The sequence below is a fragment of the Panthera onca genome, chromosome A1, assembly GCF_046562875.1.
Source record: "Panthera onca isolate mPanOnc1 chromosome A1, mPanOnc1 haplotype 2, whole genome shotgun sequence".
NCBI lineage: Eukaryota > Metazoa > Chordata > Mammalia > Carnivora > Felidae > Panthera > Panthera onca.
In genome coordinates, this window is record NC_138339.1 from 217,567,241 (window position 1) to 217,580,573 (window position 13,333).

General features: G+C 34.8%; 1 protein-coding gene across 4 annotated transcripts in view; it reads right to left on the bottom strand.

Annotated features, from left to right (window-relative positions):
- Nucleotides 1-13,333, bottom strand: part of SUCLA2 (succinate-CoA ligase ADP-forming subunit beta) — a 43,921-nt gene that overhangs the window by 24,988 nt on the left and 5,600 nt on the right. For all 4 annotated transcript variants that reach the window (XM_078433646.1, XM_078433654.1, XM_078433653.1 and 1 more), the window contains exons 3-4: nucleotides 1,610-1,709; nucleotides 1,259-1,421 (exon numbers count right to left, since the gene is read on the bottom strand). In XM_078433646.1, coding sequence (XP_078289772.1) covers nucleotides 1,259-1,421; nucleotides 1,610-1,709 — 263 coding nt within the window. The remainder of the gene's footprint in view (nucleotides 1-1,258; nucleotides 1,422-1,609; nucleotides 1,710-13,333) is intronic.

A 13,333-nucleotide genomic window follows, 5' to 3' on the forward strand; every position in this document is an offset into this window, starting at 1 on the left:
ATAGGACTCCTATCTCTATAACAAAAAGTAAAAACAAAATAACAAAATGAAAGATGTTGATATAAAACATCAATGGAAAAGAAAACGTAATGAAAATAACTGAATTTATAAAAGTGTAATTTTTATACATGTGTAAAATATATGAGGTTATTGTCATGAGATTTCTAAAATAACTTACAAATCTAAATTCTACCATATAGAGAAACTTATAATGGTAAACATATTACTTACAAATAAAACAATGTCTTTTATCTTATATCCTGAGTGGGTTTTTACTACCATCTAGTGTTATACCTTAAGAAATACTTTCTTGTAAAAATTAAGTTATGAAAGACACTTTATAATATCACTCAAACATTACCAGAAGATGTAATTAACTGTAAGAAAAAAAAAATCACAGTATGGAAAACAGCTTTTTAAAAAGATGTTTTATATACAAAAACTAATTTCATTATTCTTAAAAGTTTTGTTGTATTACTCATTGTGTGATTGTGTAATTTACATCAAATCCTTACTAGGACTTCCAAATACGTACTCAACATGCCTGGAAAAACAAGGTATACAGCACAAAGATTCAGCCCATTTAGTGTAACTAATGTACTCAAAAAGCCAAATAATTAGAGTATAAAATGATTATCAATGCTCTCTCCATGGCAACGGGTCTATGAAAGGTCTTCTTCTTCCCCGGATGCCTTAAAAACTAGCATTTTAGGTTCCATAAAGAGAGGAGAGCAGAGCTAGGGTTATGTTCCCTAGAATCATATTGTTTGCTAGTGAATGTCACCCTTCAACTTGCCAAATACTAAATCAGCTAGTAAAATAAACCCCAAACTGTAAAAAAACACCAAAAGGTTGAAAAAGAAGATGAAGCCATGGAAACACATTCTTTTAATGGGTTCAGAAACTGTTTATTAGATTTTACTCTGCTAGAAATTATTTTCTCAGTCTAGGGCATCTGGAGATGAATCTGAGAGGATTTAAGTTGCTCTTAGCAAATTAACAATTTAGAAGTCCTGTGGATTCTATTTCAGCAAAGTTTTGCCTATAGCTTTTATTACCACAATATTATATATTAAATTTTATGGCATTAACCATGCTTTTTTTTTAATGACACAAAAATAAAAATTGTGCTCATGACACATACAAATAAATTATGGATTATACCTTTTTTAATCCTTCCCATAGAAATAGAAATAATCAACTTTTGAAACTGAATGTAATAAAATCATCCTAAAGTATCATGTCTACAATTACTCACTTGAAATGACCTTTCCATTGTTATTGCAAAGTAGTATTCTCTCCGGGGATATCTTCGCTCACAAACCAACACTTGATTGCATATTCTGCCCTTTTCTCCCGTTTGCTTGGTAAACAACTTCTTCCCAATCATTTGTGAGGAAACAGCTTTTGCTTCTTCTGGACTGAAATAAGAAAAAGAACTCAAATTCTTTTCTCCTCCAACTGAGGAAAACAAAAGCACATGACAGCCAAAATTTTATCTCATTTAATATTTAAATTTCAGCATTTTCATCAGTTCAATAATAAGGGGCAATTTTTACAATATATCTTTTTCTTTAATAATGATTTTGCTTTAAAAAACATGACTTACGAGAAAACTATCTTCACTCCTCCTTTGAGGCCACTCTCAAATGTTCCTTTTCCTCTACCACCAGCTAAAACCTGTGCCTTTATCACAACATCTTTTGAACCTAGAAGAAAAACACTTCTGTTAGATAAGCAGCACGTAACAGCATTCAAGACAGTATTTTGTTATTAAGCATACATATTAAGTGATATTATCAAATGTAGTAGTCTCATTTACCCACAGTGTCAAAAAAATGAAGTATTCCACGTGTATAAATTTTCTAGATTAGAACATTAAAACATCCATCATCTAAAGATCCACAACTTGAACTAGCCACTCATATGACACCATTCCTTAAAGTACACTGAAAATAATTTTCCTTTTCTATAACACTTTAAGTATCCAGTGCTTTGGAAGGTATTAAAAGTACAAAACTGAGACTCAAATGTCTTCCCAACATTTCCTTCCCTTTCTATTCACATGTAAAATTGCTATTCTGTGAACATTTGAGTTAAAAATGCTACTTCGCGCAGAAATACACCATGACTTAAGGGGTAAGTGCCAATATTGATACCACACTGTTCCTCTAACAGAGAGACCTGTTAATATACACATTCTTGAGCTATACTATTATGAGGAGTATTATCAGGAATTAAATTATATTTATCAAAAGATTCAGGGGTGTTATGTTTATAACATTAAAAAAATAAATAATCTTTTAAATAAACACTCTGAATTTTTCTTAACAGGTAGATCGATTTCTCTTCTATCTTCCTCTTTCTAAAGTGCTGAAGAAAATCAGCAAACCAGCTGTTTAGCCTAGGTACCACACTCATCATTCATGATCCAGAGCTATAGCTCTTGGAGGGGCATTCTCAGTCTCCCTGAGAATGAGGGAGAATTTCAGAACCTGCTCATTTTCCCTCTTACAGCATTTTGCCTATACTAGCAGTGAAACACTAGTATTACATTATGGCAAAATAATAAGCCTTGAGGTCAGGGTTAGGGACACTTTTATCCTTATTCCTTATAAGCCCAAAGCAGTCCCTGGGATATAACTACCAATCCATGCCCACACCATGCAGAATGAGAGGGGACTCCCACCTAATCAGATAAAGCAACCAAATCAAAGAGGTAACAAATGCAGTTTGTGATAAAACCAGTAAGAAATGACTTAAAGTTTACACTTAAACTATTACAAAAGAATATTTAGAAAATTAATGATGTAAATGAGTGTACATTTAGAAGCCAGAAGACGGTTCTTTGAGTCAGTCAAGGCAGTATTTAAAAGAACCCTCTTTCTCACACTCCGTACCCATTCAGTCAGGAAATCATACTGATTCTATCTTCAAAATTTATCCAGAATCTTGACCACTCCTCATCACCTCATTTGGATCCTGGTCCCAGCCACCATTATATCTCAGCTAGATTACCCTTGTCCCTGACAGAGTATTCTCAAAGCAGCAAAGTGAGCACATCACTCCTCTATTTAAAACCTTGCAATGTCCTTTTTACTCAGAGTAAAATTCACACTCCTTACAATGGCCTAAAGGCCCTGTAGAATCTCCCAGTACTCTTCCTATAACCTCCTCATTGCTCACTCCACTCCAGCTACACTAGTCTCTGCTGTTTCCAGGCATGTTCCTGCCTACAGGACTTGGCTCTAATGCTCCTGCCACCTGGAATATTGGTCATCCAAGTACAAGAATCCCCTGTTTTTCAAAAGTTCACATTACATCACTTTGCTTTTACAAAAGACCTACATCAGTATGTTTTCACTAACCAAAAGAAATCCGAAAATGATTTTCACTTCTGTAAGAACAATGTTCAGTGCTTGTTTTGCAGAGCCATTACAGAGGCAGCATGCACCCCAAACAGCAAGAGTGGCCCCACCAAGCTCCTTACCCAGGAACTAAATTCAGTGCCTCAGCATCAAGCCACCATAGCTTTGAACGGTGTCTCTGAGCGTCTGTGCTTTATCTTGACTTATTTTGTGCATCTCTGTTAGCAAGATGTGTTCTAAGGTATCAGAAAAGCCTAGGAGGGGTCATCTGTTGGGTCTGGGAATGCTTGAAAACATTTCCATATAAATTGTTGGTAGGTGCTCTTCTGCTTTATGCCATTTTGGCTTATAAAATGTTTCACAAGAATGCTCTACTTTCAGATACAAGAAGATACCTATATCCACTTGAGAAAGGTCCTCATTCCCTTCAAGTTTTTTCTTCTTACATATCATTGTCCATGATGCTTACCCTGATCACTCTACTTAATACTACGATCTGCCTACCTGTGACCAATCCCCCTCACCCTGCCCTTTTTTCTTCCCCATAGAATTCATCACCTTCAAACATAATACATAATTTTCTCATGTTTATCATTTATTGTTTTGCTCGCCCACTAGAATATAGACCAGAAGGGCAAAATCTTGGTCGTGGTTATTGATGTTCTCAAGCTCCTGGGAGGGTTCCTAGAATATATTTTCTGAATGTTGAATAAAAGAACATTTAAAGATGGAACAAATTTGGGATGCCTGGGTGGCTCAGTCAGTTAAGCATCCAACTTCAGCTCATGTTCATGATGTTCATGAGTTGTCAGTACATGCATGGGGCTCTCGGTTGTCAGTACAGAGCCTATTTCTGATTCTCTCTCTCTCTCTCTCTCTCTCTCTCTCTCTCTCTCTGCTCCTCCCCCAACTGTGCTCATACTCTCTCAAAAATAAACATTTAAAAAAAAATGGAACGAATTTGTAAAAAATCTAGATTTTCCACTGCTCTTTAAAAAACTCAAAACTGGGGGCGCCTTGGTGACTCAGTCAGTTAAGTGACTGACTTTGGCTCAGGTCATAATCTCACAATTTTTGAGTTCAAGCCCCACATCAGGCTCTGTGCTGACAGCTCAAAGCCTAGAGACTGCTTCAGATTCTGTGTCTCCCTCTCTCTCTCTGCCCCTCCCCTGCTCGTGCTCTCTCTCTCATAAAATGAAAAAACATTAAAAAATAAAAAAATAAAAAACTGAGAACTGGAAATACTGGGCTCTGCAACTAAAGCTGATTAGAAGTGCCTTGTTTACACAGATAGACCCTTTTCTATCTGCCATAGCCCTCAAGATAGACCCTTTTCTATCTGCCACAGTCCCCACCATTCCCAAGTGAAAACAATTTAATATTAGATAAAAAACTAGAGAAAGCTTAAGAAATTTCCTTAAAACTAACAATAATTTTCCTACGGGAAGACAACAGGTAGCCTCAGGGACAAAGGCAAATTACAGAGTTCATGCCCAAACTAAAAGAAGCAGCCACTAGTCATTTTACCTTTTTCTGGTTACCTGCCAAGTCCTGGTTTTCTGGTACTTTAGAAATATTCATTTATATCCAAAGAGGATAAATGTAATCCCAACAGTGTAAATATCATGTAAAAATAGTCAAGAGTTAAACTGATGCTTTGCTAGGCTAAATTCAAATATTCACACATTAAACTGAGGATTTAAAATATTGACCTATTTGAGTGGTAAAGCTCTACTTTTTCAAAAATATTTTATAAGACAGAAGACTCTTCCCCCAAGTGCCAACTTCCTTTCTTCCTTGAGGGAAGAGCCTTCTGTCTTATAAAATTTATAAGAATATAAATTCCTTAAGGGCAGAGATGATTCTTCAAAAGTTCCTTCTATAAAAGCCTTTCACAACAAAAGAAAAACCAAAAAAAGTTAATGAATACCATTTCATCAATAATCAAGAGAAGGAGAAGGATTACAAGAGACATCTGAGGACAACTGATTGAAACAAGATTTTATTCAATTCCATTAATTCATTTAAAAATTACATCTATATACCAGTTACTGTGCTGGAGTTGTAGACACAACAATGATCAAAAGGGACCTACCCTGCCCTTAGAGAGCTTACAGTCTTTATTAGATTTGGCCCTTTGCTCTAGTCAGACAAGAGCTTTTATGGATTCCAAGATTTATTTAAAATATATTCACTATCCCTGCTAGCTTCAGTTATTCACAAACGTTTTAAGCATTCTTCTATATAGTCATCCAATAAAACACTACGAAGAAGAAAAAAGAAGGCAAAGCGCTATTGTCTGCCATTAGAAGTCTCCCTCCAGGCTGGCATTCATCAATTGGCAACCTTTGTACATGTTTATTCAACCAGACAGAAATTCCATCTTAATTATACTAGAATCCTAAACACTAGGACTAAGACATGGAGTGACTGAATAAATTAAAAAACAAGACTCATGCATGCTGCAAGAGACTCACTTTTAGATGGAAGGAAACAGAGTGAAAGTGAAAGGATGAAAAAAGATATTCCACACAAACAGAAACCAAAAGAAAGCCAGAGTAGCTATACTTATTTCAGAGAAAATCAACTTCATAACAAAGACTATAATAAGAGACAAGAGTGTTAAATAATGATAGAGGTGTCAATCCAACAAGATGATATATCATTTGTAAATATTTATGCACCCAACATAGAAGCACCTAAATATATAAAGCAAATCTTAACAGACCAAAGGCGGAAACAGACAGTAATAGAATAGTAGTAGGGGTCTTTAACACTCACTTACATCAATGGATAGATCATCCAGACAGAAAATCAAAAAGCAAATATAGGCCTTAAATAACAAATTCAATCATGGTCTAAATATATATATATATAACATATATACACATATTTAAATATATATGAATATATATATTGAATGACATCCCATCCAAAATCAACAATATATATTTTTCTCAAGTGCACATGGAACATACTCCAGGACAGATGATATGATAAATCACAAAACAAGTCTTAATAATTTAAGAGACTGAAATCATATCAAGCATCTTTTCCAAACACAGTGGTATGAAACTAGAAATCAATTAAAGAAAACTAGAAAATTCACAAATACGTGGAGATTAAACAACATGCTACCAATGGGTCAAAGAAAAAAATCAAAAAAAGAAATTAAAAAAATACATTGAGACAAGCAAAATGGAAATACACCAAAATTTATGGGATGCAGAAAGGGCAGTTGGAATTCACAGTAATAAATGCCTATTTTAAGAAACAAGAAAAGTCTCAAACAAATTAACTATGTACCTCAAGGAACTAAGAAAGAACAAAGCCCAAAGTTAGTAGAAGGAAGGAAATAACGAGGTTAGAACAGAAATAAAGGAAAAACAATGGAAAAGATCAATGAAAATAAGAGCTGCTTCTTCAAAATAACAAACTTTCAGCTAGGCTCACCAAAAAAAGAAAAAAGAGTGGACTCAAATAAATAAAATCAGACAAAAAGATATTACAACTGATAACTCAGAAATGCAAAAGATAAGAGACTATTATGAGCAATTAATGACAACGAACTGGACAACCAAGAAGAAATGAATTCCTAGAAACATACAACCTACCAAGACTAGATCATGAACAAACAGAAAATCTGAACAGATTACTGGTAAGGATATTGAATCAGTAATCAAAAACCTTCCAATAAATGAAAGTCTAGGACCAGATGGCTTTATTGGTGAATTCTACCAACATTAAAAAAAGAATACCAATCCTTCTCAAACTCTTTGAAAAAAAAAATAGAAGAGAACACTTGCAGTTCACTTTACAGGGACAGAATTACCCTGATACCCAAACCAGACAAGGATGCCAAAGGGAAAGAAAATTACAGGGTAATATCCCTGATCAACACACATGCAAACATCCTCAACAAAATATTAGGAAACTGCATGCAACAACACATTAAAAGAATCAATACCATAAAAAAAAAAAAAAAAAATCACATACCAACATCAAATAGGATTTATTCCAGGAATCAAAGGCTACTTAAATATCCACAAATCAGTGAATGTGATATTAACAAAATGAAGGGTAAAAAATCATATGATCATCTCAAAAAATGCAGAAAAAGCATATGGCAAAATTCAGCATCCAATTATGTAAAAAACTCCACAAAGCAGGTAGAGAAGGAACATATTTCAACATGATAAAGGCCATATATAAGCCCACAGTTAAGATCTTATTCAAGAGTGAAAATATGAAAGCTTTGGCCTTAAGATCAGCAAGACAAGGATGTCCACTCTTGCCACTTTAATTCAATATAGTTCTACCTACAGCAATTAGGCAAGAAAAAGAAATAAAAAGCATCCAAATTAGAAAGGAAGAAGTAAAACTCTCACTGTTTGCATTTAACATAGTGTTATATACAGAAAACCCTAAAGACTCCATCAAAAAACTATTAGAACTAGGGGCACCTGGGTGGCTCAGTCAGTTAAGCATGAGTTCAAGCCCCGTGTCAGGCTCTGTGCTGACAGCTCAGAGCCTAGAGCCTGCTTCAGATTCTGTCTCCCTCCCTCCCTCCGTCCCCCCCCCCCCCCGTCCCTCCCCAACTTGTGCTTTCTCCCTCTCAAAAATAAAGAAATAAACTTAAAAAAAAATTATTAGAATAAATGAATTCACTAACACTGCAGAATATAAAATCAATACAAAAATTGATTACATTTATATACATTCATAACTATCAGAGAAATTTTTTAAAAATCCCATTTACAACTGCCTCAAAAAGAACAAAATACCTACGAATAAATTTAACCAACGAGGTAAAAGACCTATACACTGAACTATAAGGCACTGATTAAAGAAACTGAAGAAGACACAAATGGAAAGATATTCTGGACTGTTATAATACAGTTAAAATGTCCATAGCAATCTAAAGATTCAATGCAATCCCTATCAAAATTCTAATGGCATTTTTCACAGAAATAGAAAAAACAATTCTAAAATTTGTATGGAACTATAAAAACAATGCCAAGTAGCCAAAGCAAACTTGCAAAAGAAGAAAAAAGCTGAAGGCATCACACTCCCGTATTTCAAACTATATTACAAAGCTAAAGTAATCAAAATAGTATAGTACTGACATACAAGTAGACACATAAAACAATAGAACAAAATTGGGAGGCCAGAAATAATCCATGTATATATGGTTAATTTATCAAAAAGAAACCAAGAATATACAATGGGGAAAGGACAGTCTCTTCAATAAATGGTGTTGGAAAACCTGGACAGCCATGTGCAAAAGCATGAAACTTAACCACTATTTTATACCATACACAAAAATTAACTTGAAGTGCTTTAAAGAGGTGAACATAAGACTTAAAAAACCATAAAATTCCTAGAAGAAAACACAGGCGACAAGATCTTTGACGAAGGTCTTGGTGATGATTTTTTTAATGTGACACCAAAAGTAAAAGCAACAAAAGCAAAAATAAATAAGCAGGACTATATCAAATTGAAACACTTCTGCACAGCAAAGGAAACCTTTAACAAAATAAAAAGGCAACCTACTGAATGAGAGAAAATATTTGCAAATCATATATCTGATAAGGAGTTAATACCCAAAACATAAAGAACTCATAAAATTCAATTGTGAAAAAGAATCTGGTTAAACAACAAGCAGAAAATGTGAACACACATTTTTTCAAAGACATACAGATGGCCAATAAACACACAAAAAGATGCTCAAAATCACTATTCATCAGGGAAATGCAAATCAAAACCACAATGAGCTATCATCTCACACCTGTTAGAATGGCTATTAAAAAAAACAAGGAATAACAAGTGTTGGTGAGGATGGAAGAAAAGGGAACGCTCATGCACTGTTGGAAATATAAATTGGTGCAGCCACTAGGGAAAATAGTAAAGGCATTCCTCAAAAAACTTAAAAATAGAACTACCAGGGGCGCCTGGTGGCTCAGTCAAACGCCTGACTTTGGCTCAGGTTGTGATCTCTCAGCTCATGAATTCGAGCCCGACATCCAGCTCAGTACTGACAGCTCAGAGCCTGGAGCCTGTTTCAGATTCTGTGTCTCCTTCCCCTCATTCCTCTGCTTGTTCCTCTCTCTCTCTCTCTCTCTCTCTCTCTCAATAAATAAGCATTTTAAAAAATGAAATAATCTCAAAAAAAAAAAAAAAAAAAAAAAAAAGAACTACTATATGATCCAGCAATTCCACTTCTGGGTATTTACCTGAAGAAAACACTAACTTGAAAAAATACATGTACCCCATGTTGATTGCAGCACTATTTACAATAACCAAGATATGGAAACAATCGAAGTATCCATTGATGGATAAATGGGTAAAGAAATTATGGTATATGCATGTACGTGTGTGTGTGTACTCAGCCATAAAAAAGAATGAAATTTTCCCATTTCCAACAACATGAATAGACCTGAAGGGCTAAGTGAAATAAGTCAAAGAAAGACATTCCATATGAACACTCTTATATATTAAATTGGAAAAAAAACAAAAACAAAACAAAAACCTAAGCTCATAGATACATACAACAGATTGGTAGCTGCCAGAGGCAGTGGGTGGGGGAGAGAAAAAAATGGATGAAAGGGGTGAAAATTAAAGAAAAAAAGAAAACAAATGGGACCTAAGACCCATTTCAAACTTCTAACCTAATTAAATGTAAGAATAAATTTATGTTTAAGCAATTAAAAAAATATGTAGCAGATAGAAGTACTATTATCAATGAAATTAATTAAAGTATACTCTAAAAATGGTCAACAAAATATGCAACAAAAAGACTAGTCAGACAACATAAATTTCACTAGGTTGAACAATTTTCAAGCAGCAAAATAATTACATTGTAATTTCAAACATAGAAAGCCAATACAGATGCAATTCTATTTACAGTAATAGGGGAACTAAGATGTATTTGTATTTGAGCTATGTACTAGGGTTTCCGCTCTTAAAATTCTATGAAGCACAGCTTTTTTTTTTAAACATTTATTTATTTTCAAGAGACAGACACAGTGTGAACGGGGAGCTGCAGAGAGAGAGGGAGACAGAATCTAAAGCAGTCTCCAGGCTCTGAGCTAATAGCTATTAGCTCAGAGCCTGACATGGGGCTTGAACCCACTAACGACCTGAGCTGAAGTCGGGCACTCAACCGACTGAGCCACCCAGGCACCCCTATGAAGCACAGCTTTTATAGTTCCTCTGAAAATTAGAACAAAAGGGAGAAACTTCCCAAGCCTAAAAGATATTATTCTTGGCAATACAGAACCATGAAATTAATGAGCTGTCTACCAAAGGCCTATCATTAAAAAAGGATATGAGAAAACCAGTCTACAAACAAACTAGAAGAATTAGATTTCCTTCCAACCACTCTTCCATCCCCAACTTCAATTATTCACAACAGGCAAAACTTGCCTCCAGAACAGGTGTTTCCAACTTTTTTCATATCATGATGTACAAAGAAAATTATAGAACTTGAAGGGAATACTGGGGAAAGAGGCCAGGGCTATTTCAGGAGGAGTCACCAGCTTTAAGGCTCAGTGGCCCCAGTCCCCATGCCACCCACAGAACTGAGGGGAAGCAAGTTTAGCCTACCTGTAATGCATTTGTATCTCTCTATATTGGTTGGTGATTTAAGAGCTTTTTAATAAATGGAATTAATACTCTGTGAATTTTTCAGTAATGCAAAAAACAAAGTAGCCAAAATCAGCATTAGGAATTGCTAGCTAGATAGACAGAACCAGGTGTATTTCTAAGGCAATTAGATCCCATAATCAATACCTTTTGATATTAATGACTCCCAACAAAAGACAAAACTGCCCTCAACATCTTCATAGTAGTTACCAAACATATCTTTAAAAAGTAGCATTTCTGATCCTCTAAATTTAAAAGTCCTCATTAGTCACTAATCCCACTTCCACACTGTAATCATCATCTGCAGTGTTATTTGACAAAAACATACTTTCTAGACGAACAAGACACCTTCCGTTCAAATGGGCTCATAATCAGAGCTGCCTACCTGCTCCTTATTTCATAGAAGTCCTGGTCCCAGAGACCTTGCCAGATCTCATAGTATATCAATACTCATAGTATATCCTGCACATATTAACTATTTTTTCTTCTTTTAATCATTTAAGCGCCATTAAAGATTTTTACAAGGAATAAAGAAATCAAGAAACTGGCATCCAAATAAATCCTACTTGTTTTATGAAAAAGTTTCTGGGGCGCCTGGGTGGCGCAGTCGGTTAAGCGTCCGACTTCAGCCAGGTCACGATCTCGCGGTCCGTGAGTTCGAGCCCCGCGTCAGGCTCTGGGCTGATGGCTCGGAGCCTGGAGCCTGTTTCCGATTCTGTGTCTCCCTCTCTCTCTGCCCCTCCCCCGTTCATGCTCTGTCTCTCTCTGTCCCAAAAATAAATAAAAAACGTTGAAAAAAAAAAATTTAAAAAAGAAAAAGTTTCTACATAGATTATTTTTTCTGACAAAACAATGAACTTTGACTAAATGAGAAAATATATGGAGAAGACAGAAAAACCAATTATAATAATTTGGAAATAGAAAAATACAGCTTTTACTGACCTCATTATATATAAAACAGGCCTTAGCAACACTGGCATGAAAAACATTTTATGGTTCAGCATTATTACAAATGAATGAATTGGTAAACAAAAAATCATCTCTCAAGAGATCAGACTAACAAAATTAAAAGAATGAAGTCAAACCGGTCTAAGTGTCATCCTTAAGAAGGGAACAGCAGAATAAGAAAACCTTATACTTTCTCAACTGCATTTCAGAGTTTTCCCTCCTACTTAGCTGGGTCTTCTTTAGAAATTTAAGTTTAGGTCATATAGATAAGATCAGTTCTCAAGGGAGTAGTTATTAGAAAGAAGTCTTTCCAAGAAATATTACAGAAATACAAAGTACAATCACAAGTTTTCTTTAAACTTGACCTTTAAGAACCTCTAATATACACTGTTTTGAGGGTAAAATTGAGGCACATCTTTTATCATGCACAAGTTCAAAGTACAGGTCACCATTAATTAACAAAAATTTCACCAAAATTAATACTATTTTACACAAGGCTTTCAATAAATAAAAAGAAGTTTGCTTATAATCTGAATAAAAAGTATTTTTTTCTGATTAACAAAAAATTAAACTATAAAAAAATCATGTTTCCAGGTCAACTTGTCATTCAAAAACATAGCTTTAATATAGGATATATTTCTGAACTTGTCCATGCCCCCACTTTTGAAAGAAAAACCCATTCTAAAAACAAGTACAAAATGAGTAAGCTTTAAAATTTTTAAACATTTTTAAATGCTCCATAGCCTTCTTAAAAAACTAATAAAACAAAGTCTTCATCAAAGCACATTTAAAGTTATATTAATCACGTATACATACAGGAGAGATTGTGCTAATCTCCATAAAATTGCTGGGATCTTAAATACCACTAAGAATAAAATGCAGGGGCACCTGGGTGGCGCAGTCGGTTAAGCGTCCGACTTCAGCCAGGTCACGATCTCGCGGTCCGTGAGTTCGAGCCCCGCGTCAGGCTCTGGGCTGATGGCTCGGAGCCTGGAGCCTGTTTCCGATTCTGTGTCTCCCTCTCTCTCTGCCCCTCCCCCGTTCATGCTCTGTCTCTCTCTGTCCCAAAAATAAATAAGAAACGTTGAAAAAAAATTTAAAAAAAAATAAAATAAAATGCAGTGTACAGCTAGTACATGACTATTATGGCCCCATATTAAACCATTAAAAATGTAAAGTGAAGGATTTCTTCTAAAGTCAAAATTTATTTTTTAATTAAGAGATTAATATAAATTAACAGAATTCACATTAACAAAAGCTATTAAGGTTTCTCTTATCAATAAAAGAATCTATTAATAAACATGCACAAATATTTAGTTCATTTAAAATACAACAACAGTTATTGATTACCTACGTGCCAGGTACTCTCCTAA